This window comes from Saimiri boliviensis, chromosome 1 (genome assembly GCF_048565385.1).
Source record: "Saimiri boliviensis isolate mSaiBol1 chromosome 1, mSaiBol1.pri, whole genome shotgun sequence".
Taxonomy (NCBI): domain Eukaryota; kingdom Metazoa; phylum Chordata; class Mammalia; order Primates; family Cebidae; genus Saimiri; species Saimiri boliviensis.
The window spans coordinates 239,242,788-239,269,104 of record NC_133449.1 but is presented as its reverse complement, the minus strand read 5'-3'; the positions used below and the strand labels follow the sequence as shown (position 1 = coordinate 239,269,104).

General features: G+C 38.4%; 1 protein-coding gene across 4 annotated transcripts in view; it reads left to right on the top strand.

Annotated features, from left to right (window-relative positions):
- Positions 1-26,317, top strand: part of PIK3R1 (phosphoinositide-3-kinase regulatory subunit 1) — an 85,279-nt gene that overhangs the window by 13,340 nt on the left and 45,622 nt on the right. Inside the window, exon 1 of one of the 4 annotated variants that reach the window (XM_074385226.1) lies at positions 23,932-24,582. The exons of the other annotated variants lie outside the window; for them this stretch is intronic. Within the exon in view, the coding sequence (XP_074241327.1) occupies positions 24,576-24,582 (7 nt within the window). The 5' untranslated portion in view covers positions 23,932-24,575. Of the gene's footprint in view, positions 1-23,931; positions 24,583-26,317 lie in introns of those variants that run through there. 4 annotated transcript variants of the gene reach the window in all.

Here is a 26,317-nt window from a genome sequence, read left to right as displayed (position 1 = left end):
TTTGTATGGAAAAATGTAAAGAGTAATAAAGTGACCACAGAACTCAGCTGAGAAGAAACCATTGTTTTTATAACCCGGTATCTACCTCTTGGTTTCCTCTCCAGGACTGCTGGGGCCAAAGCTGAAACCCAGTCCTATAGTTAGTATAAAAGTAAAGGGATTTTGCTTCCTTTGTGGGTAGTGTCATTTGTAGCATTAATGCCTATAGTCTGGTTTGCCTTCATGAGGGGAAAAAAAAAATTCACTGAATACTTTTCTTAAATGGAAACCACCTTCATTCAAAAACCGCTTATTGCTTATTGGAGATGGTCCATACTTGCATTTCGGGCACATTAAGGTTTATCTTCTGTTCTGTTTCACGCAGAGACAAGCCTCATGCTCCGCTTTGCTGTTACCAGCTTTGTCAAATACTGGTTTCCTCACTAGTAAATCACAATCATTTTTCTTTTTTCTCTTGTGTAGTCTTTTTTTCTTAGGGTCTAAGAAAGGAATAGGAAGGAATGTTTAAGATGGGTGGGCCTAACTGTAGTAGTTATATATTGGGGAGATCTGACTGGCATCACAGGGTATATGAAAATTCTGGAAGAGATTGTGATACTGCTAGTAATCTATTATGCCTTCTTTAATGTTGCCTTATTCCAAAACAAGTAAATGAGACAATGAGAATAGAGAAGCGGAATGCAAGGGTAAGAGCTGCCTTTCAGTACTGAGTAATAATAGGATTGGGAATATTGTGCTATAGTCAAGGAATTTATTAATGATACCTGAAGAGCAGCTCTTTTCTTTCCTATCCCCAGTCCAAAAGGGATACTTATTTCATAAATGTTATACTTTATAATGTTCAAATAATATCTTTTATTATATTGTTCAAAACCCAAGGTTAATTTTTCTTTGCAGATGAATAAAAAAACTGTGACTCTTTGCACATACATAAGTGATTTCATCAACCATTGCAGCACTTAGCAGATTGAAGATATATACGTATTTGTTTTTCTCCACCAAGTTATGTATTTTTGACTTTTTATTTTTTTAAGTTAAAAACACTTTCTTCAGTAGGCTAATTCAAATGGAAAAATGATTTAATTTGTCCCAGAATACAGAGTTATACAGAATCATAAAAATATCTCAGTTGAATTACAGAGGATTATTTAAAAGGTGGAATGGGGCACCTCGTCAAGATTGGTTACAAAACAATTTTATAAAAGCAGTTTCTAAACAAAATTCCGTTTGATAATTGCTATCAGATGTAAGTTTCTTTGGATATGGTGTACAGATAAGCAAGTCTTTCCTTATAGGAAAAGTCGCTCTCTCTTTTTATATCCTAAACTATTTTATAATGCTTGCTTTTTCATATAATGTGATTACAATTGAGAATTTTAGCAGCTTTTTCATTTTTCTTTAATACATGGAAAGGTGGAGTGAAATGAAAATTTTTAGCTGAATTCAAGAAAAAGGCCCATGATAATGTGCATGAAAGTATTAGAGCCTGAATATAAATGAGAAATTAGGAATAACTGAAAGGTTGAAAAGAGTGTGTTGGGGGGTCGTGTGGGGAGTGTAATAGTAAACATTCAATTTTCTAGAAATGTTGGTCTTGTATTCTCATTTAAATATTCCTGTGAAGTGAGAATTCAGTAGCTCCTATGAGTTGCATGTTGAATTGATATGGAATGTAGTTAAAAGGACACACTTCATATGTTGGAAGCTATGAGACTGGTTTCTTTTGCCTCTGTGTTTCTTTGAAAAGCTTTTGCAGTGACAAATTGTGTGGAGGCAAGAAATGATAGTTCTGTTCTATTCTTACTGTAATTGAATTATTTAGTCCTTTTCTCTTTTCTTTTAACACCCTCCACCTGACTTAGCCAGTTTTTCATGTCATGCTGTGTTGATTGCATTTAGAAGGTTATTCCTCACCAACCCCCAACTCCAGGTCTAGGAACCACATGGCAGTTTTGTTTTTGGACTTGGCACACCTCGTGAATGGGCAGCAGCTTAGATAGAGGGGGCGAGGACAGCCTGCATGCCTGTCATGCGTCTGTGTCCTGCTGAGCCTTGCTACCCTCTCTATTTTAAAAGGAAATTGTCATTAGACTCTGGTCAAAAGTACATTCTGTGAGAGACTCCTCCCTGTACAATAGAGTCTACTTTTCTTCTTTGCTTATATGTTCTTAGAAATAAAGCTGTGACATTTAACTTTTAGGGAGAAAGAGTCAAAAAAAAACCCATTAGAAAATCTTACATGCAGCTCTTCTCAGGAACATGTGCTTTTTTCCAGTACATTTTGCATGCAGTTTTTTAGGAAGCGCTGGCATATAGATTGAATGAATTGTTTTAATTGGATAATCTTGGATGTTTTTGGACTTAAATACATTCAGTAAGCATGGCCTGAGTCCTTGTTTTGTGCTAAAAGATGAAATCAAGACCGAAGAGCCAGTGTGCCCTGAGATGCTCTCTGATGCCTCCCTCCCACCTTAGGGTTGTACTTTGTACCCTCTGTTCAGACAGCTCTTCCCCTGGACATCTGCCTGACTGATCCACTCTCACTTCTCTGCTCAAATCTTCTCATGGAGTCCGGCTCTACTCATGCGACTCCATGCTGGGACCTACCTCTCTGCCTTTGCAAATCATTGATTACTTAACCCACAGTATCATTTACTTACTATATTTATTGTTCATTGTCTGTTTCCTGTTAGATTTTTCAGTTCCTCAAGGGGAGGGATCTTTGTGGCCCCCCTATTATCCTAAGTATCTAGGACAGTGGTAGGTTCCCAGCATGCTGGTAAACATGTGCTGCTGCAGCTCATCATCTTAGCTATTTCACTTTCTGCGTTGCTTTTGAAATTGGCCGCATGCTCTGAGTGTCATGTGCAGTCATACAAGGCTTAATGGCCCATCGTGTTTTAGAAAATAACAGCTTATTTGTTATCTACATCCTCCACATCTGAGGCATCCTGTCTTGACCTTAACCATTGCCTGGTATGTCTCCAGAACTCTTAAATTTTCTTCACCAGGGCCTGGTGCAGGTAGTTCTGCTGGTGGGGAAGCGGGTTAAGCTGACAGTGCCTTCAGTCACTGAAGCCAAGTCTGTAGAGGGTCTGTCACGGTCAGCGAGTGTCCTCAGGGCAAATTCTGTGTCCTTTCTCCCATCCTTTTATCTCCTTCCCTTTGCATGGGGGCTAAAATTGCCAATATGAGAATCACATTTTATTTCATTTTTCTCTGAGCCAGTAGAATCCTATGTTATGTTCTTTGGAGAGAACTTCTTCCACGTTTCATATAGATAAAGAGTGTGCTGAGTGTGCAAGGTGGGTGTTACATGCCCTTGGGTGAGACAGCTATTGAAAGACAATCTTCTGGCTCTTTCTGCCTTAGGCTGCTCAGATCCTGGCATCCCATTCTGCCACATACAACCCCATTCAGCCAGGGTTCTATATTTTCTCTTGCACACAAGGAAATGAGTTGATTGAAAGTGGGGATATAGGGATATGGGAATAAAAATGTATTCCTCTGTCATATGTAAGCCATCCAGTGGGGCTATTTCTCAAGACAGTGGTTTTAACTCTTACTTTGAGATCCTTTAATTAAAGTTGTGCTAATGCAGAATATTTAGATGAGTGAGAGTCTGCCCATGTTAGTTTGTGTAGTGCATTGAAACCTGCTAACATGAGAGATTACTTATGAGTGTGAGTCCATACCCACCTCCATCCTGACCTACATAACCCTCCCTGGCTGCCCCTGCAGACTCTGACAGTGGATTTCAGCTGGTTTCAAATCTAAAACATAAAGCATGCATTTGGCATGGCTTATTTTAAATCTTGATCAAAATCCCTCTAAACTGAAAAAAAAGCCTGCAATTGGTGTTGGTTTTCATGGTTTCCCGAGGCATGCTGTTATTACATTTTTCACACTCAGCATTTGAGTGTCCCTTCCTGGTGGTTGCTCCCTGTCTAGAAAGCAGGGCTGCAATAAATCACAAACATTGACTACACTGTGCAGAGGTCACAGAAAATAGTGACCTGATACCAGATTACATACCTCTACTGAGCCCGTTGGTCAGAACCTACGGCTGTCTCCTTGTGGCAAATAGTACTAATGCAAGTAATTTGCTTTGCTTCACAAATTCCTGCTTTTATGAATTCTGTTTTCTTTCAGAATGTACCTTCTCATAACATTCTTCACCTTCCTCCCTGCTTAAATAAGCTTTTGCTGTGAACTTGGAGGTTTGTCTTGTTAAGCCCCAGAGTGATGGGGTAAACCATCCAATTTATGGTGCTGACTTCTCATTCTGCATCTATCCACCACTCTGTTGTTGTGAGCTAGTTGGGCCAGTTATGGGATCCTAGAAGGCCTTTGAGATCTGTCATGAACTTCTGACCAATCCAAAAAGTTCATCAGGGCATTGTGGAGATTTTTTACCCAGGCGTAACAATTTAAGTGTTTGTCCTCTGTGTTTTAGTAGGAAATGAAATATTTCTAAAAGATGTAATCAATATAATTGATTAAAGAGGTGTCTGGAAAAAGCAAATGTGCTAACTGTTTAAAATCAGATTAGCCTAACCACTTCTCTTATGGTCACAGAATATATCATTTGCATATTAAATTATATATTGTAACACAGTTCTCCCTCTCATGAGCATTTATATTCTCAATAAATTATTGATTTCTTAAAAACATTTTTTCTGTTAATTTTGGTTATTAACAGAAAATGTGTAAGAGAAAGTAGTCCTAATTAATAATTTATGTATCCATGGTTTTTTTGAAAATGAAATTGACAAAAAGAGACAGGATTCTCACCTTTCTTGCTTTTTTAGCAAGAGGGTTCTGACCCTGAGCTGGCCTGGCCACTTTAGGAATTCAGAGGCACGCTCTGAGGGGCCCATGAGTAGGGAGGCTGCCTTGCCCAGAGTGGAGAGGAAGGCTTTTCTCCCTCCTTCCCCTAGTCTGTTATTTGAAGGGAATGACTTGATCTTCTCTCCTAGAGCTGCAGTGACAGTGAAGTCCAGGGTTTCAGAATAAAACATTATTTGAGGAGAAGCTTTCTGCCAAGTGTCTGTTTCTGCCTCTGTCCTCTAGAATCACAGGGCTATGGTAGGCAAGTTATATTTTCTTATTTAAGTGACATGTTTGTTCAGATGCCTTTGTTAAGGCTTCTGTCTCTATACACTTCTTTGTGTTCTCTTTTCAAAAATGGGAAAAGGGTCCAGTGTCTTTATATGTACATACTAAGTAAAGCTGTCATATACCCCTGATTCAAACAGGAGTTATTTAACTAGAGGGAGGGTATTTTGTTTCCTGGCAACTAAATTAATGTTGATATTCTAGTACAGTTTTCTTTGTCATAAATATGGAACTCTTCTATTTAACTTGTCAATAGATTCTTTGATAAATTTGATGTCAGTCTTCTCTGGTTTCTACGTGAATGCATCTTTGTCTACAGGAGGCATTCAATTAGTAAGCATTTCTTCTCTGAGTTAGGAAAAAAAAATTAGAAATTCTGAAATTCAACAACAAAGGGTGCCTTCACATCTGCTAAGTAGCACTCAAAAAGGGGACAGTTTTTTACCTGTGGCAAATAAGAGTGCCAAATATGACATCATTTACATATCCAGGTTTTGATCAGTAAAAAACAAAACAAGCAGATGTTAGCAGTACAGCTGGCTCTTGCATATATGTGTATCTTTGTTGCTAATGAATTTCCGAGGAGGGATGTAGCATTGGTCTGAAGGCTCAGATAGGAGAAAATGACATGGTCTGATAGCTTGAAATGAGAAGCATAATTGCGTGATGGATTATATTTTAATGTTTTGAGGTCTTGAGTTTATAGCATTCAGTATCAAAGCAGTCCTTAGGCTCTAAGTGGAGGAGGACACAGGGAGGGGATACAGTGAGCTAGAAATAGGCTTTATTTCAATTACTTGGGTATAGTGTACCTAAAACGTCAAGTTGTTTAACAAAATATTATCAGAATACTTTATAAGTGTGTTATTCCTTCTTACCAATTTACGTAAAGGACCACAATATTTTTACTATGAAAATTCCACACAGTATACAAACAGTGTGTGGAATTATTGTAGTAGAAACATTGTTAAAATGTAACTTTGAATTAAAAACAAAACCCGTGTAATATAATGGATAACATATTATACATTGTTAAAATATACCCTTGCAATTAAAAACAAAACAAGCAGGAAACCTTTGTTTAATTATGTATGCAGAACTTGCTCCCAATGACTTTATGCCACCTAAAGCATGGCTGCGATTTTCAGGAATACCTGGTCTGGAGTGTTTCTTGCTTGGAGGTGTTTGCGCTGTGTTTGTATTCATCTGTTTATCTATCCTCAGTTGGTGGCTTGTATTATGTAATGCCTATATGTTATTCTGTCCTGTCATAGTTTGATTCATATTGAAGTTGTAACTGAATTTATTACAGTGTATTGCAGGAGACTATTTGTAATTTGATGATCAAATCTGATATCCAAGATAGTAAAGAATGTAGGCATAAGTGAAATATAAATCAGAAATTCCACATTGCTTTGTCTTCCATATATTCCTTAACTTTCTAGTCCCAGTGTTCTCTGATTGTAAGGTGAAAGTTAAATGCGGCCTGTTTTGAGTTTTGCCAAAGTTTTTATTTTAGTCCTATTCCTAATCAGAAGAATCGTTGGAGAAATAAGACCCAGAAAAGTTGGTTCTCACTAGTAGTTTTTCCCCAATAATTTGATCCAGAAACCCTGTATAGGAGAATAAGGGAATGCAGGGAGACGACTATGTGGATAAACAATCTAGGATGGTTAGAAAGATGTACTTACGTGACCTCATTGCACGATCTGATTGGAGACTGGTCCATGGATTGTATGGGATTTTTGCTTATCAGAGTGCCCACCTGGTATCAAGTTTTTGCAAATCCACATCGTGTATGGTTTTAGGATATGTTTCACCAGCGTGAAAGTTTAGGCTCCACCTCTGTTGGTGGGCAGTTAGCAATTGCTGGTATCTAAACTGGTTTGAGACTTACTACCTCCTTTGAACGGTCTGTGCAGTAGAGCTAACGTCATTGACATGATCTGTGCTTGGAGTTCCTACAGATTTTTTTCATAAATTTTTTTTTTGTTAAATTTTCGAAAGTAAGTAGAAGTGCTGGTTATGACATTTGTTTATTCAGACCCCTCTAAATCTACCTAAGAGGTAACATGTTAACATAGGCATTAGACAAGGCTGCATTGTGAAATCAGAGTGACTATCTGGGGTTGTCATTGTCATCCTCCCAGCTTTCTCCTAAAGAAGAAAACTGACATGATGCTCTCAGACTTAGCACATGGGACCAGTGCCACAGCAAGCACTGGTTCTAGCCTGCTACTTTTTCTTTTTTATAAAAAGCAGTTTTCAAAATTACTCAAGGGCATTAATAAGATTAATTTTTATGATGTTAGATATTATACTATGTTAACCTTTTAACTAGTGTGAATCCTAATTAAACACTGATGGTTTTATTTTTATTCTATTTTAAAAAATAATTTTTGAGGTCAAGTGCAGTAGCTCACACCTGTAATCCCAGCACTTTGGGAGGCTGAGGTCGGCGGATCACTTGAGGTTAGGAGATCAAGAGCCTGGCCAACAGGGTGAAACACCATCTCTACTGAAAATACAAAAATTAGCCAGGTATGGCGGTGAATTCCTACTACCCTAGCTACTAGGGAGGCTGAGGCAGGAGAATCACTTGAACCTGGAAGGCAGAGGTTGCAGTGAGCCAAGATTGTGCCATTGCACTCCAGCCTGAGTGACAGAGTAAGATTCTGTCTCAAAAAAATAAAAATAATAAAAATAATTTTCGATGCTTAAGATTTTTAAAAATTAGTAAACAATTCATTTGAAGTTTTTTTTTTTTGGATTCTTGTGTTCCAGCTATAGAAACATAGCTAAATATTTGTGGCATCATTAATGTATAATTTCAAAGGATGGCTACTTAAATCTTACCATGTTCTTTCAGGTAGCAAAAAATAAGTTTTCTTATTTTTGATTCAGAGGTGTTTGAAGAAGTTAGAAAAAGATGATTTTATTGCTAAATAAGAAGGAATATCTGTGGAGTACCAAGGAATGGGATATAATGAATTTGTTTAGAATATATCAAAGTATATATTATAGTTTTGTCTAACACTTCCCTGTGGGGCTGTTTAACTTTTGAAAATACCTTCTTCAAAACAAACCTAAACATTTGCAGACCTACTCTTTGCTGATTATTCTGCCAGGCGTTTTTTTTTTTTTTTTTTTTTTTTTTTTTTTGAGACAGTCTCACTCTGTCGCCGAGGCTGGAGTGAAGTGACACAGTCTCAGCTCACTGCAACCTCCACCTCCTGGGTTCAAGCAGTTCTCCTGTCTCAGCCTAGTGAGTAGCTGGGGCTACAGGTGCACGCCACCACACCTGGCTAATTTTTGTATTTTCAGTAGAGATGAGGTTTTACCATATTGGTCAGGCTGGTCTTGAACTCCTGACCTCAGGTGATCCACCCACCTCAGCCTCCCAAAGTGCTGGGATTATGAGCATGAGCCACTGCACCCAGCCCTGCCAGATATTTTATAGACATTTTTCAGTTGACCCTCACAACCACCTTGCAAAGATGCCATATGATAACTTTTTGAGATTAAAAAACTGAAGCTCATTTGATGTTGTAAATATTTAAAAAGAAAGGGGACTTCATAGTGAAGGCGCATTCACAAGATTGAAGAACATTCTGGGCAAGGCAGGCAGTCGTGGGGATCTCCTTAAGTGGTTCTTTGTGAAGTGATCGGTAACTGAATTCTGCTTTTTGGGTGGTCTTCAGTTACGTCTGCTTTATCTGCTAAGTTTCACTAGTTATTACATTCATACAACTCCAGAAATTTGCCTCAAATTTATATGTGACTTAGAACATTTTCTTATCATAAATATTTGAAAGGATTGAATTACAAAGAGATGGATAAGGCCTTGAAACTAAGACAAAGTTTGGGTGTATGCGCGTAAACGCAAAATTTTCTCAGGAAGAAATACACCATGATCTGATAACTCAAAAGCCATATAACATTGATAAATAGATTTACCTTCATTCCTGTTACTTTTGAAGAAGTTTAATGTCTTGCCTTAAATGTTTCCCTGAGTTTCAAGTTTTCTTATTTTAGACTCATATCATTTTGATTAAAATGGGGTGCAGACTGGAGTTATTACTTGCTTAAAAGCCAAAAATTTGAGGGTATCCAGCATAAGAATTGTGTGTTTTGGCATGTGGATAGCGGCTGCTTGAAATTTGTGAGAGCAAGAAACCTGAAGTTGACTCAAATGAATGTTGAAGTCTTATACCTGAATTATGTCGAGGTTAGCAGTAAACGCCATTTAAAAAGACTAAGTAAATTGCCAAATTCCTTTGAATGTCAACCATATTTCTCAGGAAAGTCGGTCACTTCCAAATTTATAACATTTGTGTTTCTGTTACCTGAATTCCAAGGGGAGAGGGGTGGATGAGGGCATAAATGAAAGACACAGGTGATTTTATTTTCAGGTGTCTAGTAGGACAATGTGACGTCTCTCAGAGGCAGTTAGTGTCAGCAGAACTTCTTGAATGCGTTTATTTTTGCTTATTTATGCATGTTTTCCCACTGGAAAAAAATTTTTTTTAAATGTTTCCGAGTTAAAAAGGCCTCTGACTGGTAGTCCTGACACAGCTTCTCGAGAGTTCCTGAGGGAGCCTCTTCTCACTACAGTCCCTAAGAAGATAGGAAGAAAACAAATTCTAAACACATACAACTAGAATTAGTGGGGAGAAATGCTTACTGTAAATTCAACAGAACCGGAGTGAAAAAATATAATAGGATGAGTTTTGACCAACTAAAAATTGCGGGACAGACCCATCTCCTCCCTAACTCTCTCTATAATTCAGAAAGGGCCCGTGGAACTGTCCTCAGGAATTGCGTACCCGCCGCCCCAAGCCCCATGTCCCTCCCCACTCCATCCCATACCTCTTCTCTCTGACAGGGCCTTTCAAATTCGTAAGAGGTCACAATTCAGAAAATAACCAGAGAGAGCTAGAATGGTAAGTACATCCCAAGAATCTGATCCATGAAGATAAAGTACTGGAGGTGGTGTAGAGTTAGAAAGACTTGCGTTCACTGAGGGTTTTGAGTATTACAGGCTCTGCATCATTCAGAGCCTCAAAAAGCCAGGCGGTGAACGCAGGAGAATTTTCTCTCAGACTCACCAAAACTAGGTTGAAATGAAAACCACTTTGGGATTGGCCTGTTCATCTCAACCTGCCAACTGTAGGTCTAAAACCAGCACCCAGTGGATCCCTTGGCTCAGAGCAGTCACCAGGTGTGGGTAGATCTTTCCTCGTTTAGTGAACGTAACCAAGCCTGCTTAACTAGATCCATCTATAAAAGAAAAAGGGAGACCATATTGGAGATTTGAAAGAAGAGCTGACCTCCAGAACTGATTTATTATGATTTATTTCTGTTACAATATTTCTGTTTTTTATTATTATTATTCGTTTTTGTCCCTCATGAAAGGGACAGAAAGTAGAAGGTTATGAGTGGAAAAGACAGTAGGATAGGATGAAATCGGAGTGAAACAATAAAAAAAGACTAAGTTAAAACTGTAATAGCACATTAAAATTCATGTGAGGGGGGTAATGAGCTGAAAATAAATTCTGTGTTGTGAGGGAGAAACAAGAAAAAGCTCTTTTAGAATCTAAAGGATAAAAACATAAAATGAAAGAGAAGATGTACAGAGAGAATATCTAATAGGAGAATTACAAGTGTTTATAAACAGGAAACCACCTCGAGTGAAATAGAACATCATTATAATAAGTTTTCATGCATGTGTGCATTTTTGAAAGCGTTCCCCATATTTCTGATGTGAAATCAATGAAAAATAGGAGCATTTCTTTTTAATAATACTAAAGTACTTTGCCAAAATAACTGGCAAGCTATTTGCTGCCAGGGAACAAAGTTGTTTTTCTTCTCCTTTCTAGCAATAAATGCCAAAAAGATAGTGCATTGAATTTAGTAGAGCTTTGAGGAGAAAAGAGGGTGACTTAAGAACTTACTGAGCTTCCTCCTTATATTTTATGTGGAAAGGCAAATTGAGAGGCATTCGCTGATAAGCAGGAGCTCATTTTCAGATGGGAGGACCTAAAGGTTGCCTTTTTATTGTTAAGTTTTGTGATTTGAAAAGGTATAAATTTAAAAGTAATTCATTTTGGTTAACTTAAAAAGTAATTACCAAAATAATAAAACAATAAAGTATATGTCTTCTAAACACCTAGAAATATATATTCCAAAAGATAGGCAACAAAGAAAGCATAAAAATATTACAGACAGGGAAAATGTTTACTGTGTATGAATATTAAAGAAATACAGACATAAACATAGGCATGTACATATATACACATACATACACACATATAAAATTGACCATATACCTATATTTCTTCAGCACATTATTTTTCAGGTACTGTGCTAAACGTTTACTCCATCGACTGGTTACTTTTTCTAAGAATTCGATGACACTGGCCTTATCATACCTGTTTTAAAGATAAAGTTTAGTTAGATGCTGGCCCAAGGTCACACAGCTAGTGGAGGAACTGGGATTTGACTCCAAACAGTCCGACTCTCGAGCTAGTGCTCGTAGGCAACTCTGCAGTACAGCGAAAGGGGCGGCGGGGGTTAAGTTCACACTGCTTGATGTTGCTGACTTCTCAGCAGCCACAGGGCACCCTGGAGCCAAAGGCAGATGACTCCCTGGCTTGCCAGTGACGTATGATGCGGTCTGATATGACAAAGTGAGTTAAACAAGCAGATTTTTCCTCTCAGGAAACAGACCCAAGAAAAACTAAAAAGAATAAAGCAGATGTGTGAGTTACTATTCCTTACAGCAAAAGAACCTCATAAGAACCACAGGCTGGAAAGAGATGATTCCTTTTAAAGGGCAGTTCATTTCTTCTGCATGTTGAAGCCTATGGCGTTTCACTGGCTAAAACTGTAACCTTCGGTGTAGCCCTCACTCGGCTTGCACATCTTAATGTTGTAGATAACATTGTAGATCTATATAATATTCAACTTTTATATATATATCATATATAAAAATACGTATCGTGTATTTGTATATGATATGTAATATGTGTTTGTATACGATAGTATAGAATATGTATTTAATATATACATGATTTTAATATATATGTATATAATATGTATTTGTATATGATATATAGTAAATGTTATATTTGAACCATATCTGATAGTAAGGCAATATAGAAAAGCCATTATTGGGTGCACTGTACAAATCTGCCTTTATAATTGAATGTGCTGTTTCACTAAAAGCAGTGTTAGAGAAAGGATTGAAAGCTAGCTCTAACTCGCCACTTCACTAGCCTTCATTGTTTGGATTGGCCTTACATGTACAGTTATATTGTAACTGTCACTTGTGGTCTAATCTTCCCCTTAGGGGAAACTTGAGAAACCTGGTCAGCTTTAACATTTAGAGGAAGTTTAAACATAGTGGAGCATAAAATTCACAGTTGTTTAACCAAAGCTCCAGTTCTTGTCAGACCACATCTCTCCAGCCCTTCTGTGATTGGAATCATCTAACTTTGGCCCTCACCAAGGAAAAATTTGACAAGATGCAAACAGTGATTACTCTTGTTTTTTCTTTGCCAGGATCCTGAGTCTGTGCAACAGACTCTGAGACCTCTTTGCCTACCCCAGTATGGTCACGGAAGTGCATTGTCACTGTAACTGTTCTTATTCCTGTAACTACTTTCAGTGAATTCCAACCTAGTCATTAACATCCCTTTAATATTTGGGGTAATTATGTTCCTTAACTCTAAAAGAATGAAAATATTTTTTCCTTCCCTCCTGTCTTCTTTCCTTCCTGGTTTTGTTGTGGTGTAGCTGTGAGACTAGTTGCCTTTCATATCTTCTAGAAGGAAGGGGTGAGTTTCACAATGGTCTTTTTCCAAAATACAAAACCACTGCCCCTCTCCACCTCCCAGGCAACCCCACTCATTCTGTTTTCTAGAACACATTAAAAATATTGTTGAGGGTTTTGTTTAGATGATGACTAGTCTCTTGATTCAGTGAACTCCCAAGGGACCATCTTTCACCAGTACCAAATGCTGTTTAGTTCACATATTGAAATGTTTTAAATTATAACTTAGCAAATGTGTTAGTAATCTTCAGATTATTTGGTCTCACATTTAATGTATAATTTCCTAAGAGAAGGAAATGGACTGGGTGGAGTTTAATAGTTATAGTAGCTATTAATAATACTGATGACTACTAGTTAATAGTAATTGAAGCCTCCTAAAATGAGAGGAAAAAAATCTTTTGTTTATAAGGGTTAAAATGAAGAGTTGATACTTAATATTTTTTGTAAAACCAGTGCATGTTTGATTAATTTTGTTACCTTATTCTGAGCCTTTCATTTATGGATATGTAGTTGAATCATTCTGAATTTTTGATTTGCTGAAAAGGTGGAAGTTGCAATTTTTTTTTACATTACTCTTTTTAGTTCATTACATCTGGTTGCTACATTTTCCTTTTCTTAAATACATGCAAGGTGAAATGTTTGACCTCTGAGATGAAAAATTTAAAATTTCTTCCACGTGGCTCCTTACTCACACATTTGCAGGCCTGCATCGAGCATTTGCTTCGTGCCAGGCACCATGCGCTTTCTGCTCTACCTGCCTGATCTCACTTAGTCCACTTAGTCCTGTTTACAGGTTGAGGCTTAGAAAGAAAAAGAAACTTGCTCTAAGTCCAACACTAGTGGCTGGTGAAGAGTGTGTCTTTGCATGCAGACTCTCTCACTGAAGGATGGTGCTTCTCAGCCTCACACTGTACCACCCTCAAAGTGAATTGCAGGAGGAAAGGACCCTCTAGCTGTATTAACTAAATCTTAGCAAGTAGTTGCCTGTAAATTGTAGATTTTTAAGTACAATCTTGCATTTCTGTGATCTTTACCCATACACCAGTTGCCTTCAAACTAATTTAAGAATCTTACAGATATTAAAAATGCTTGACTGACCAATATCTCATTTCTGTCAAAATCGTGTCCTAGAACCACGTATCAAATCAGAGACTTATGTGACAATTTGCATGCACATTTGGACAAAATGCATCAACTTCTTTCAAAGTTTATTTGAAATAAAAACGGAAGAATATGAAGTATTACAGGTTAAAGCAATGCCCTCATTTCATTTAGATAAAAGTCTTGTGCTATTTGGATATTGTTAGTTTGGAATATGGAGTCACACTTCCGCAATTCCAACCTAGAAAAATGTTTCTGTTTTAATTGATGGGTTAGGCAAAAATTTAATCTTTGCATAGAGGAAAGAAACAGCTCTTGGAGCACTCGGAGCTACAACATGCATCAAGTATCTGAAGTTTTTCATGTGGCCTCAAGTTGAATCTTGCTCAGAGAATACACAGTGGTGAAACTTTACATCCTACTCATAATGTATGAAGCCAAAGAAAAGTCCTAGTTGCTGAGTGGTTCCGTTAAATCATCACATGTTTAATGATTTTTTTGCAAGCATGACTTCCAGTGAGGCAAGGCAGCCGGCCCTAAAAGAGGTCTTCCATGGGTAGATAGGCACTCAAATGCTTTCCCAGGCTGGACCCGGGAGACGGTGTAGCTACCGTGATATGGCTTACCGCCAGGCCAGATCATTCTACCCCTCTAAGGAGTTAGGATATCCCCGGAGCTGTGATGGGGGGTGGAAAGTCACACCTGTGAAATGGAAGGTATGCTGGGTTGAATGGATAGTCCAAGGCCTGTCCATGTGCTGAGCCATGGCCAAGGATTTCTTAATTCTAGAGGCCTCCTTCTTGAGCTTACCTTCTTTTGAACTTGGCCTTCAGTGTCTTGGTAAGTTGGAGCGTGACTACCCAGGGAAAGCCCCTGGTTTGTGTTTAGTCAAGTTTGGCAGAGAAAACTGGATCTAAACGGGAATAAAATTTGCTGAACCCCCATCTCAGAGGTTAACGTTTTCATTTATGTTTTGCATGACTCATTTTAAATTACAGTGCTCTACAAGTATAGAGAGAAGCCTTCCTCTTCCCACCTTCCCCTAGACACCGCATAATGGAAAAAGCAAGAATTTTCTGCATAAGCAAAGCCTTAAAAAAAAAAAAAAAAAAAAAGCCAGCCTCTGATGGGACTTCTTTCCTGTTAGAATTCCCACTGGTTCACTGTCGCAATTTTTACGAAAGGCCACGATGAAAGAGGAAGGCCCATTTGAGCCCTTCGCTTCTGCATTATGTGAAACATACGTTGTATTTCTGTTCTTGGTATCAGAAGCATTGTTGTTTTGTGAACATGTAAAATCTAGGCTCTCTGACGGTTCAAGTATAATTTTGATTAAGAAAAGATTAGTTTCAGCGCTGTGATTAGACACATAAAACTTTGAAAGGTTTTGATGTTCTGTTTCCTGTTTTAAAAAAAAATATGTCCTCTCTTTTGAACTCTTAACTATATGAGAGGATTTTCCTCAGAGAAAATTCAGCCCTGGGAAGAACCATCTATGGAGGTCATAACCTAGAAAATTCTTCATGGGAAGTTCCAGTGAATTACAAGAGGGTGGAGCTAGAAAGTTCTGTCTACCAAATTTGTGTGAATAGTTATACCTTTCTTTCTTTCCCAGAATGGTCACTGGAGAAAATATGTGTAAACCAACTGCAAACAAGTATATCCATTGCAGCCTTTCTTTTCCTTTAGTGGCAGTTCAACTCGTTAACAAAAGAAGCTACTGTAGCATCAAGACTACCTCCCAGCCCAGGGCTTCAGCATAAAGTAGCTGCTCAATTAATTTTGGTGGATCAGGAGCAGAAATAAGTTACCGTTGGGATGCAGATTTTGAATAGTCTGCCATGAAACGATTAAATGAATGAGAATAATGAGGAGCTACTTAATTGGAACTATGTAAAATGCCTCCTTAAGCTTCATGGACAATTGAGTAACTTCAGTTTCCTCTCTTCACTCTTGTTTACTTCCTGCTCTTCTAGAATCAAGTGTTAGGTATTCTGGTCTCTTACAATGAGAAGATTAAACAGCTGTAGTTTAAATTAAAGCATGAATCTGGAGTGTTCTGTGGCTGCATGATATTCTCTACTAAGATTAAATTGCCGATGCATATAAGCAGCAATATATGTTTATCCAGGGCAAACCAGAATTCTGTTAACCAGCCATCCTTAGTGACTTTTTATTTATATATAAAAACGTTTTTAAATTGACATAATTTAACTGATTTTCCCCCCCAGTTAGGTAGAAGAAAAAAAGAATCGGATGCAGAAAACAGTTGTATGGAGTGTATTTGTATAGGTACAGGACTTGAGTGACGGTAAATTCTTTTTTTTTGCCCCAGTGGGATTTAGCAGAAAGCATATGTTTGAAAGTCTCTTGACAAAATGGGTCATAATTAAAGACTTTGGGATTTATTTATGGGTATTTTAATTAGAAACATTAAGTTTACTCAGTGGTTCTTGTGAAAACTTTTTTCTAACTACCTATTTTATATCAAGTAATAACAATTTCTGTGTGTATGAAGATGAGTTTTAGGGCCACCGGTTTCTCCAGGACCCCTCTCTGCTGCAAAGAGCTTTTCTCTTTCTTTTGCGTATTAAACCTCTGTTCTGAACCTAAACAAAACAAAACAAAACAAAACAGGAGTTTAAGCTATAACCACATTGTAATTCTTGCTGAATGTATATGAATGCTGCTGTTCACTAAATAGTTAACTGCTCACATCCATTGCTAATTTGGAGTATTCTTCCTTTGCTTTGGAATAATAGTTATAAGACAACATGCGTTTTGGAAAAATGTACTTGTTCGAACTTCTCAGATCTAATGTGACTCTCTGGGACTAGATGTTAAGAAACCATAGCTTTAACCGAACATCATCTATGATATTACATCTCATAACATGTCCCATTGGTTTTATGGACAATTTCTAAGAAATCCAAAGTAGCATGGAGTTTTATCAACCTCTCTGCATCCCTTTGCATAAGGAATAATTTTTCTCTTATTGATGGGGCAAAACGAGGTGGGGGGGGGTGGTAAAGGGACTCAGTTAATTGCCAGATTAAGTCAGGGATCCAAGTCACTCTGCTTTGGGTTGATTCTCTGAGACTCAGCTGCTGACTTCAAAAGGAAGAAATCGATTTCAGCATTGGAGAAGAATACAGTGTGGAATATGTGATGGGTTGCATTAACTGTCTCTTATTTTTTAACCCAAAGAGCCTCTTAGTTGGAGGAAAAAGATTATATTTTTATAATTCTTTATTGCATTATGTGTAAATATATTTATTGGTGGTTGTATGCCTTAGAAAGTTTAAGAATTTAGACAAATATGCTTTAAAAAAGCTGGTTGAGTTTTGAATATGTTGTTTGGATCCTATGAGCATGTGAGAGATATACAGGATAAAGAGTTGTTACTGATGTTATGGTATCACCAAAGCAGCATTGCACTTTTGTCCTTTTCCATTCATTGTTCCTGCTTACGTGGAGCACTTGCAAACAGACTGGACATCTCAGAGCTCTGAACAATGCCCTTGGCTAACCGTTAGTCCTAATTGCTGTGACTAATGTGCTGTGTGACCTAAAGACGGTAACATATTTAACCCTGGTTTTCTCATCTGTAAAATAGAATTGATGACCTCTATCAAGCCAAGGATTTCAGTGAGGCACTCAGAAATAAAAATTAAAAAAAAAAACAAACATTTGAGGCAAACAAGAAAAAAGGTTGTTTAGACTTAAATGATGCATTTAAACCTGAAGAAAAGGAAAAGAAATTGTTTAGCCATGGAAAATAAAGACCAAGGACCAATTTAAACAGTTGAAAATTATATGAAGCAGTGTTTTATGGAGAGTAGTGATGAACTCTTCTTCACCTTCTTTGAGGCTGTCCAAAGAAGAAGTTAAATTATTGCAGGATTACATAAGTTAGTAAACATGGTAAGACTGATTAGTTTTTTCTAAGACACATACTTGAGTGTCTTCTTCAGTTGCAATGAAGGGGAACAGTGAATTTGCTGAGCAGCTGTGTACATGTTTCCCCAAAGAGATCACTGGAATAAAGTTTTGTTTCTTGAGACAGAGTTTCCATTGCATTTATACGTCTTGTCCCTTGAAGGATGTTTTCTGGTAAACACCTGTATTCTTTTTACATTATGTCTTCACTACCCGTGCAATTTGGTTGTGAACCATTCAAGTCTTTAGTATGCTGTATGAGTGTATTCTATACTTTGTCTTATTTGGAAGTCATAGTACTGTCAAAACCATGCCTAGCCATCCCCTCCCCTGCAGAGTCTCTTTTGCTTTGTCCACTTGGTGTGTGTCTTTTTTTCTTTTTTTTTTTTTTTTAAGACAGAGTTTTACTCTTATGGCCTAGGCCACAGTGCAGTGGCTTGATCTTGGCTCACGCAACCTCTGCCTTTCAGGTTCTAGGTATTCTCTTGCCCTCAGCCTCCCAAGTAGCTAGGATTATAGGCACCCGCCCACCATGCCCAGCTATTTTTTGTATTTTTAGTAGAGATGGGATTTCATCATGTTGGCCAGGCTGGTCTGGAACTCCTGACCTCAAATACTCCACCTGCCTCAGCCTCCCAAAGTGCTGGGATTACAGGTGTGAGTCTCTGCGTCCAGCTGTGTGTGTCTTTTTAAAGAGATTTCTGGGACTTCTTTTTCTTTAACAAAGACAAAATTGCAGTAGCTTAATAAATAACAAATATCTTGGTTTTGTGATTACTATCAAATAGCTCATTAGTAAGAGAAAAAAAAAATGCTGAGCCTTAAAAGGAAAGAGGAAAGGCAGTTTTTCTGAAGCTGAATACTTTGCCTAAATTGTCTTAGCAATAAAGATTGCCACCTATTGGTAAAAAGGAAGAACTAAAATTAAAAGGTGTTTGCCATTCTTACAGGTGTAGTAAGTAGTGTGATCGAAATAGAATTCTTTTGATTGTACTCTTGAATAAGGTACTTGGAAATATGTGATTTGACAAGGAACTTTTACCTGTGCTTTGAATTGATAAATTCAAGTATTCTGTTCTCACGACGCTCTTAAAATTACTTTTTTGAGCTAGAATTCTATCTTAATGGGTAAGTGGATTTTAATTGGACACATTTTAGAGGCTTCATGATTGATTTTGAAAATATTTTTTCTTTCTTTTTTTTCTTTTTTTCTTTTTTCTTTCTCTCTCTCTTTTTTTTTTTTTTTTTTTTTTTTTTTTTTTTTTTTGAGATGGGGTCTTGTTCTGTTACCCAGGCTGGAGTGCAGTGGTGTGATCACGACTCACCACATTCTCAATCTTCTGGGCTCCCTTGATTCTCCAACTTTAGCCTCCTGTGTAGCTGGAACTATAGGCATGTACCATCATGCCTCGTGAACTTTTCTATAGAGATGGGGTTTCGCCATGTTGCCCAGGCTGGTCTCAAGCGATCTGCCCACCTCAGCTTCCTAAAGTGCTAAGATTACAGGTGTGAGTCACTGTACCTGGCCTTTTTTTTTTTTTTTTTTTTTTTTGAGACGGTCTTGCTCTGTCACCCAGGCTAGAGTGTAGTGGCACGAACATGGCTCACTGTAGCTTTGACATCCTGGGATCAAGAAATCCTCCTGCCTTAGTCTCTGGTGTAGCTGGAACTACAGACTGAAAACATTTTTCTAACTCTGTTGTTAGTTCAGGTTTTCCTTCATTCTAGCTTCTGAAATCCATTATTTCCTGCCCAACTGAAATAGGACAGGCCAGTGGTGACACTGGGCTTTGGTGCCAGGGCCTGTTTTCCCAGACCATGGGCACCATACAAAGACCACTGCCCTAAACACCATCATTTCTCCAGTCATTGAATGTCTTTAAGGTGCATTTGATCAAACAAAAAAGGTTTTTGTTTTGAAAATTCTCAAGTATTTCCATACTGGGAAAACGTTCTCTCTTTTTTTTTTTTTTTTTTTTTTTTGACAGGATCTCACTCTCGCCCAGGCTGGAGTGCAATGTCATGATCTCGATTCATTGCAACCTCTGCCTCCTGGGTTCAAGCGAGTCTTCTGCCTCAGCCTCTCCAGTAGCTGGAAGCACCAGCACATGCCAACAATCCCAGCTAATTTTTTTTATTTTTAGAGATTGGGTTTTGCCATGTTGGCCAGACTGGTCTGACTCTTGACCTCAAGAGGGATCCGTGGGCCTTGGCCTCCCAGAGTGCTGGGATTACAGGCATGAGCCACCATGCCTGGCCAAAAATGTTCTTTTTAATGGGGTTTTCTGCACTAATTGAATGGCTATGTAAATTCAGTTATTAAGATGACTTAGATTTAAATATAAAACCCCAGCATAGCAGTTTATGATTTTTAATAATATATTATCTTAAATCCACCTCCCCTCATTGTCCCTTGTATCTAAATACTCTTCAATTCTTGAGAAAATTAAGATTTCCATTTATTAGTATTCTGTTTGTGATTGTGTGTGTTGGTAGATACCCTAATAAATTTATGAGTAAAGCCAACATGGTTTTGTATGGTGCCCTTATTTTTTCTTTACATCTGTTCATATTTGGAATTCTAAGCTTTTTTATATGAGGCACTACCCAAATCATTTGATACCCTTTGTTGACATTACATGTTTGGTCAATTGTTTTGGCAAAAATTATTTGTCTGCCACTGGTAACTAAGCACTGTAACAGCTAAAGAAAGAGGTGGTGCAGGAGAAATTGGAAGACCCATATGTTATTTGTTTCAATTTTTACGTAGTACACCTATATATGTGTGCACAAAAATGTAAACTGTTACAAAGCAACATATTGATGAATTTAAATGAGTAGAGCATAATAAAAGCAAAACCCAAACAGAAGAGTGGTTGGAGTGAGGCCATAATAAACCAAGAGATATTTTCTGAAGGAAATGAAACATGTTTGTATTTTCTGGCAGACTGCTATGGATGTCAGCATTAGGCTCATACCTAGTATTGCAGCATGATTTGAAAAGGTGAGATAGAGGGGAAATACGATAGCTTTGTAAATATTACCAAGGAATTAAGACATGAGCATTTTTATGTAGGGAAGTTGAAATGCATTGTTATAATCAGGTCCTGTAATTTCCTTCTGTCAAGACCTGCCCATTTACCAGTAATGATACCTTCTTTCTCTTCTATTTTTGTCTCTTCCTTTAGGAAAAGGAATATATGCTTACTCATTATTTAAAATTCAGAGTCATTTTCCTGTTCCAGTTGGTTTTGTTCTTACCACTAAAGAAGAGTAGAATTAGGTGCATGTGAAATGTATCACTCTTTCATTTCTGCTTTTTCTATTCATTCAACTTTTATCCCTTTTTAATTTTTTAGTCTGTCAACCATCAGTTCTATATTATGGTAGCTCTCCGTGGTCTTTTTGTATTGTATTTCTATAAAACCAGATGTACAGGGTTTTAAAAATACTGCTTAGACATATTATCTACCCTGGCACTAAGTGGTTCTGTCACGAAATCCAGTTAAACACACATTGAAGTATTTACATTCTTTCTTTCTTTCTTTCTTTCTTTTCTTTTCTTTTCTTTTCTTTTCTTTTCTTTTCTTTCTTTTTTTTTTTTTTTTTTGGAGATGGGATTTCACTCATTTTCCCAGCCTGGAGTGCAATGGTGCAATCTCAGCTCACTGCAACCTCCACCTCCTGTCCTGGGTTCAAGTGATTCTCCTGCCTCAGCCTCCCAAGTAGTTGGGATTATAGGCATGAGCCACCATGCCTGGCTAATTTTTGTAATTTTGTAGAGATGGAGTTTCACCATATTTGCCAGGCTAGTCTTGAACTCCTGACCTCAGGTGATCTACCCACCTTGGTCTCCCAAAGTGCTGGGATTACGGGTGTGAGCCACTACACCTGGCCTAAATTGTTTCATTTTAAAATAATATCATATTGGGCATTGGACTTCGTAACTAAACAATTTCTTTCATCAAACGACGTTGGTTAATTGAACAAGCCATTGTAGGAATTCTGTTAACCCAGTAGCATCTACCACTGTGCTACTATGGTAGCTTCCCATAAAGCTGCATTTTAATAGGTGTTTATAGTCACCACTTACCAGATATTTCAACTACTCTTTGAAAGGAGACTGCCTGTGGTGGGGTGGGGGTGTTAACATAGATACCCTCTCAGTCAAGCAACCATTTGAATTTTTTCTCTTAGAAGACCGTTGATGGACTATTTGGTGAGTGAATGAATAACTGGGTGAATACCCATCTGGAAATCCCTAAAGAACTGGAGATCATTTCCTGTCACCACTGTTCAGCCACCTATTATGTGCTTACTCTATGCCAAGTGATGGTCTGGATTCTGGGGTCACCAAAGGGAAGAGAAAATCTCCACTGCCTTGAGGGTAGCTAAAAACCTAATGGAGGGAAGCTGAGAGCATGAGCGAGTGTGCCACCCCAGCTGGGTAAGCAGCACACCTTGGGAACAGCCGGGTGACACCCAGTGGTGCGTGTCTTCCTTCGCCCCCAGCCCTCGTTCTTCTCCAGCTCACTACATTACTCTTCTCTGGGATCTAAGAAACTTGGGCTTCATTACCTGCTCCTCAGATTGTTGGAGCAGAAGCAGGGAGTGGGTGCCTCCCACAGGACATGGGGTCCTAGAGACAGGCCCCAGCATGGGAATGCAGTAGAAACCCAGGCATTGTTCTCTGGCATTGCCACACCTCTTCTGCCGCCTGCCTCCCAGCCCTTTGCTTTTCCCCAGCTCCGTCAGCTCCTTGCCTCTGACATCAATTATGAAAATCAGGGGTGGAGGGATGAGATTTTTCCATTAGTCTTGATAGACTTAGACATAAAATAGAAGCTATCATAAGTGAGTTAGGTTTCCATGTTTGTTTACTAAAGTTTATATTACCCTTTATGTTACTGAAACATGCCCGTTTGCAGTCATCGCCAATGTAGTCATTCAAAAATCACTTGAGTGAAAGAGACTTCAGGGGGTCTAATCTGGGGACCTAACCACCACTTATAACGTTTTTTGAGGGAAAATGTGTTCTGGATTTCGCAAAGCCAACTTATAAATGAGCTTTGGAAACGCTATCCACATGCGAGTTGGAGACTTCTATTATGAGCATTCAGCCCTGGGAGGAGAGCCCTTGCTTTGTCAGCACGCCTGTGCGTCCTCAGCCCTAAGTTCCTAAAATCAGCGTTGCCTGAGGTGCTTGAATGGGCGCTCTTGGAGTTCTTTAGATTAGTTATGAGACTTCAGAACCTGCATACCAGCAGTACCGAACTTTTGAGGAAACCTAATTCATATCCTTCAGAAGGTCCTTTTAAATCATAGGAAAGTTAATCTGGTGCTCCGTGCCTGTTTTGTGACTCCCCAAGGGAGAAGGGAAGGGAGGGAAATGATTGATTTCCAGATAGGATTAAAAACCTGTCAGCACACAATGGGTTACTGCCACTGCTTTCTGATAAGGACTCTACTTCAGCTATCTGAGGAGATTCTTCAAGGTGGAGGAATACAGTGGTTATATGAGTTACTCTCACCCTTGTTATTGTGGAAGGTAAAATATGTGGATTCTAGATTTAATTTTAATATAGCAATTTAACAATGGTGGAAACTTCTTGAAAAAGAAAAAAAAAATCGCAGCACATCTGTGGTAGTCCTGTGCTTGAGATGACATTTAGGCTGTCAGTTCAGAAGGTGGAAGATGTAAACTATGTTTATGAGTTGTTTTTTTTAGTGTACCCTGTTAGGTTCATTTTAAAACAAAAATAAAAATTTTTATAATGAATATGTCTTTATGAGCCCTAGCAGCCCTCGAAGCTTTTACTTGTTTGGCAAAGCTAAGGGCACTGGACATTTGTAAGCCGTTCACTGACACAGGAAGGGCATCAAAGGGTGCTCAAGTCAGTCTGTAGGTGGCGGGGGTGGGGTGGAAAGAGGGAATTCCTGTAGGCCTGGATGAATCAGCCACTGATTTCTGATGGTAGCCCTAGCTGCAAAAAAGTAGGAAGCTTTTTTTGTGGACAGAACTACAACTCCTTTCAAGTGTTTCAGCTTTTTCACACTTTTCCGTTCTTCAGACTTTGCAAGCTTTTAAACAAAGTCTTTGTATATCCACAAAGGAAGGTGCACCGTTGACTGCATTATGAGAGGGACAGGCGCAAACTCTGTCTCATCTGAGGAGGGGCTCAGATCAGGAGTTGCTTAGGGCCCTGGCCCGGTTGGGGGTGGTGGAGCCTTGGCTGTGTGAAGGAGTGACTGTTCTTGGAGATGTTCTGGTTGGATCATGAGTTTGGGCTTGGAAAGCACTGCCTCAAATGCACTAGCAGGAATGAGGCGGAATTCACTACTTGCTGTCTTAAGACCTTTCTGTCTGCCAAGTGTTTGAGCAATCACTCACATCTCCCCCTTGAACTAAAGAGCAATGACTGGTCAAGAGCCCAGCAGGGATGAAAAAGGTTGGCCTCTTACATCTCTCATCTGCTGTTTAGACTAAGGGCCGCATTCTAGACCACTCTCAGCCACGCTGTCCTGAACCCGAGGATCAGCAGAATTACAGGCCCAATTTCAGGCAGACGTGAGCTTGCATCTGATGACAGGCAAGTACCTACATGTGTCTTTCATTATTCTGTTGCCTTAGGAGATGCTGTTTAAGTTGGCAGATACACTTATTGAAAGCAAAGCTTGTTGCTGGTGAGATTACTGAATTTACAGGAAAAAAAAAAAAAAAGATCAGATGCCAAGGGAGAGGGAGGGGAGTGTGTAGCATTTAAAAGTGTGGTGAAGCCATCAAGTTAACAAGAAAAAGTAGAATAAAATGTGGTTTTAATTTGTTGTACTGGGCTCGAGATGATAATATTGCAATAGTAAACTGTAGGGATGTGTGCGTGCAAATGTGAGCACGTTTGCTTGCTTTCTGAATTTCAAAATCCTAGACGTTATTTAGGAGTTCTAATTTTAGTTCCCAATTTAATGTCCTCTGATAGTAAATTAGTAATTTTCAAGGGATTTAATGATAATCAGAACAAAGGTTTGCAATTTCTAGGCCAGAGATCCCCAATTTTGAGGCGGGGGAAAGAGTTACTTTTTATTTCCCTGAAACCTTGAGTTACTGGGGCCGAGTATGTAGGGCGGATATTGAATGACCCATCCTAACGCTCTTGGCAACTTTGCTAAGTAAAACCCCGCTGCCATCCAGTGGCAATTGGTTATACAGCATGGTAGCTGTAAAATATACCCTTTTCTGCCTTTTCTTTCTCAGATTCCACCTTTCTCAGATGCTCCCAGTTTTGTCTTTTCCCAGATGGCACCTGACACAGTACTTCACAGGAAAAATTGACTCTATGTCTGGCTTAAGTAATTCAGGGCAATGTGCATTTATTCACCTTGCCTCTTCTCCTAGCAATGCTAATTTTTATCTGCATTGCTTTTTTATTTTCTCCTCTGATATGTCATAATACACATACTTTTTTCCTTGAATATTTTTGTTACCTAAAGAATAATGCTTGGTGGTATTTCTGCTTGCCATAGTTTTACTTTAGAGTGGATTTTGCTTATATCTTTGTATTTATGCTTTGAGATGTGGCTTACGAGCTTTCTAGCATTTCATGACACTTACCCTACATTTCAGACAAGGATTTATGTGTCCCATAGGGTTCAAGCTGGACTTGGAGAAAGAGCCAGCTAGCAAATGGAATTATTCTGACTTGTGAAAGGTTCCAGCCTTTTAAAACTAGGCTCTGAGAAATTAAAAAAAAATATATATTCTTGGGAAGAAACTAGGTTTGTGAGTACTTGGCTAGAAATTTTAGGAAAGGAAAGAACATTTCCTCTGGGCTCAGGAGCACATTCAATGTGAAATACTGCTGCCTTTAAAAGAGCCAAACTTAAATTTCTCTTTGGGTTATTTATTTGACTTGAAAATAAACGGATCTAGTCCTTTTTTTTCTTTTTCTTTTTTTTTTAAGGTTCAGAATCCTATTTTAAATAAAATGACATTCTAGTAAGTCATGCAAGATGCCCCCAACATGAGCTATTAATTAAAAACAGCCAGAACTTCTGGAGGTGTTTGCAAGTACCTACCATGAGCTTGGGGATTGGCAAATTCTGGTACTAGTTAGTTCCAGCTGCACACATTTACCTTATTACAGTTCTTTATGGTAAATGAAATGCATACTTCATACATCCTTTGGTGTAGTCATATTCTCTTACCACTTGACTAAGCAGGTGGAAAGTTTATTTAGTCAGAGGGTGACTGAAAACAGTGAACTATAAACCCATCTAGATCCACTACAAGAAAGAGCTAATAAATGTCATCTTTTTAATTTTCCCATG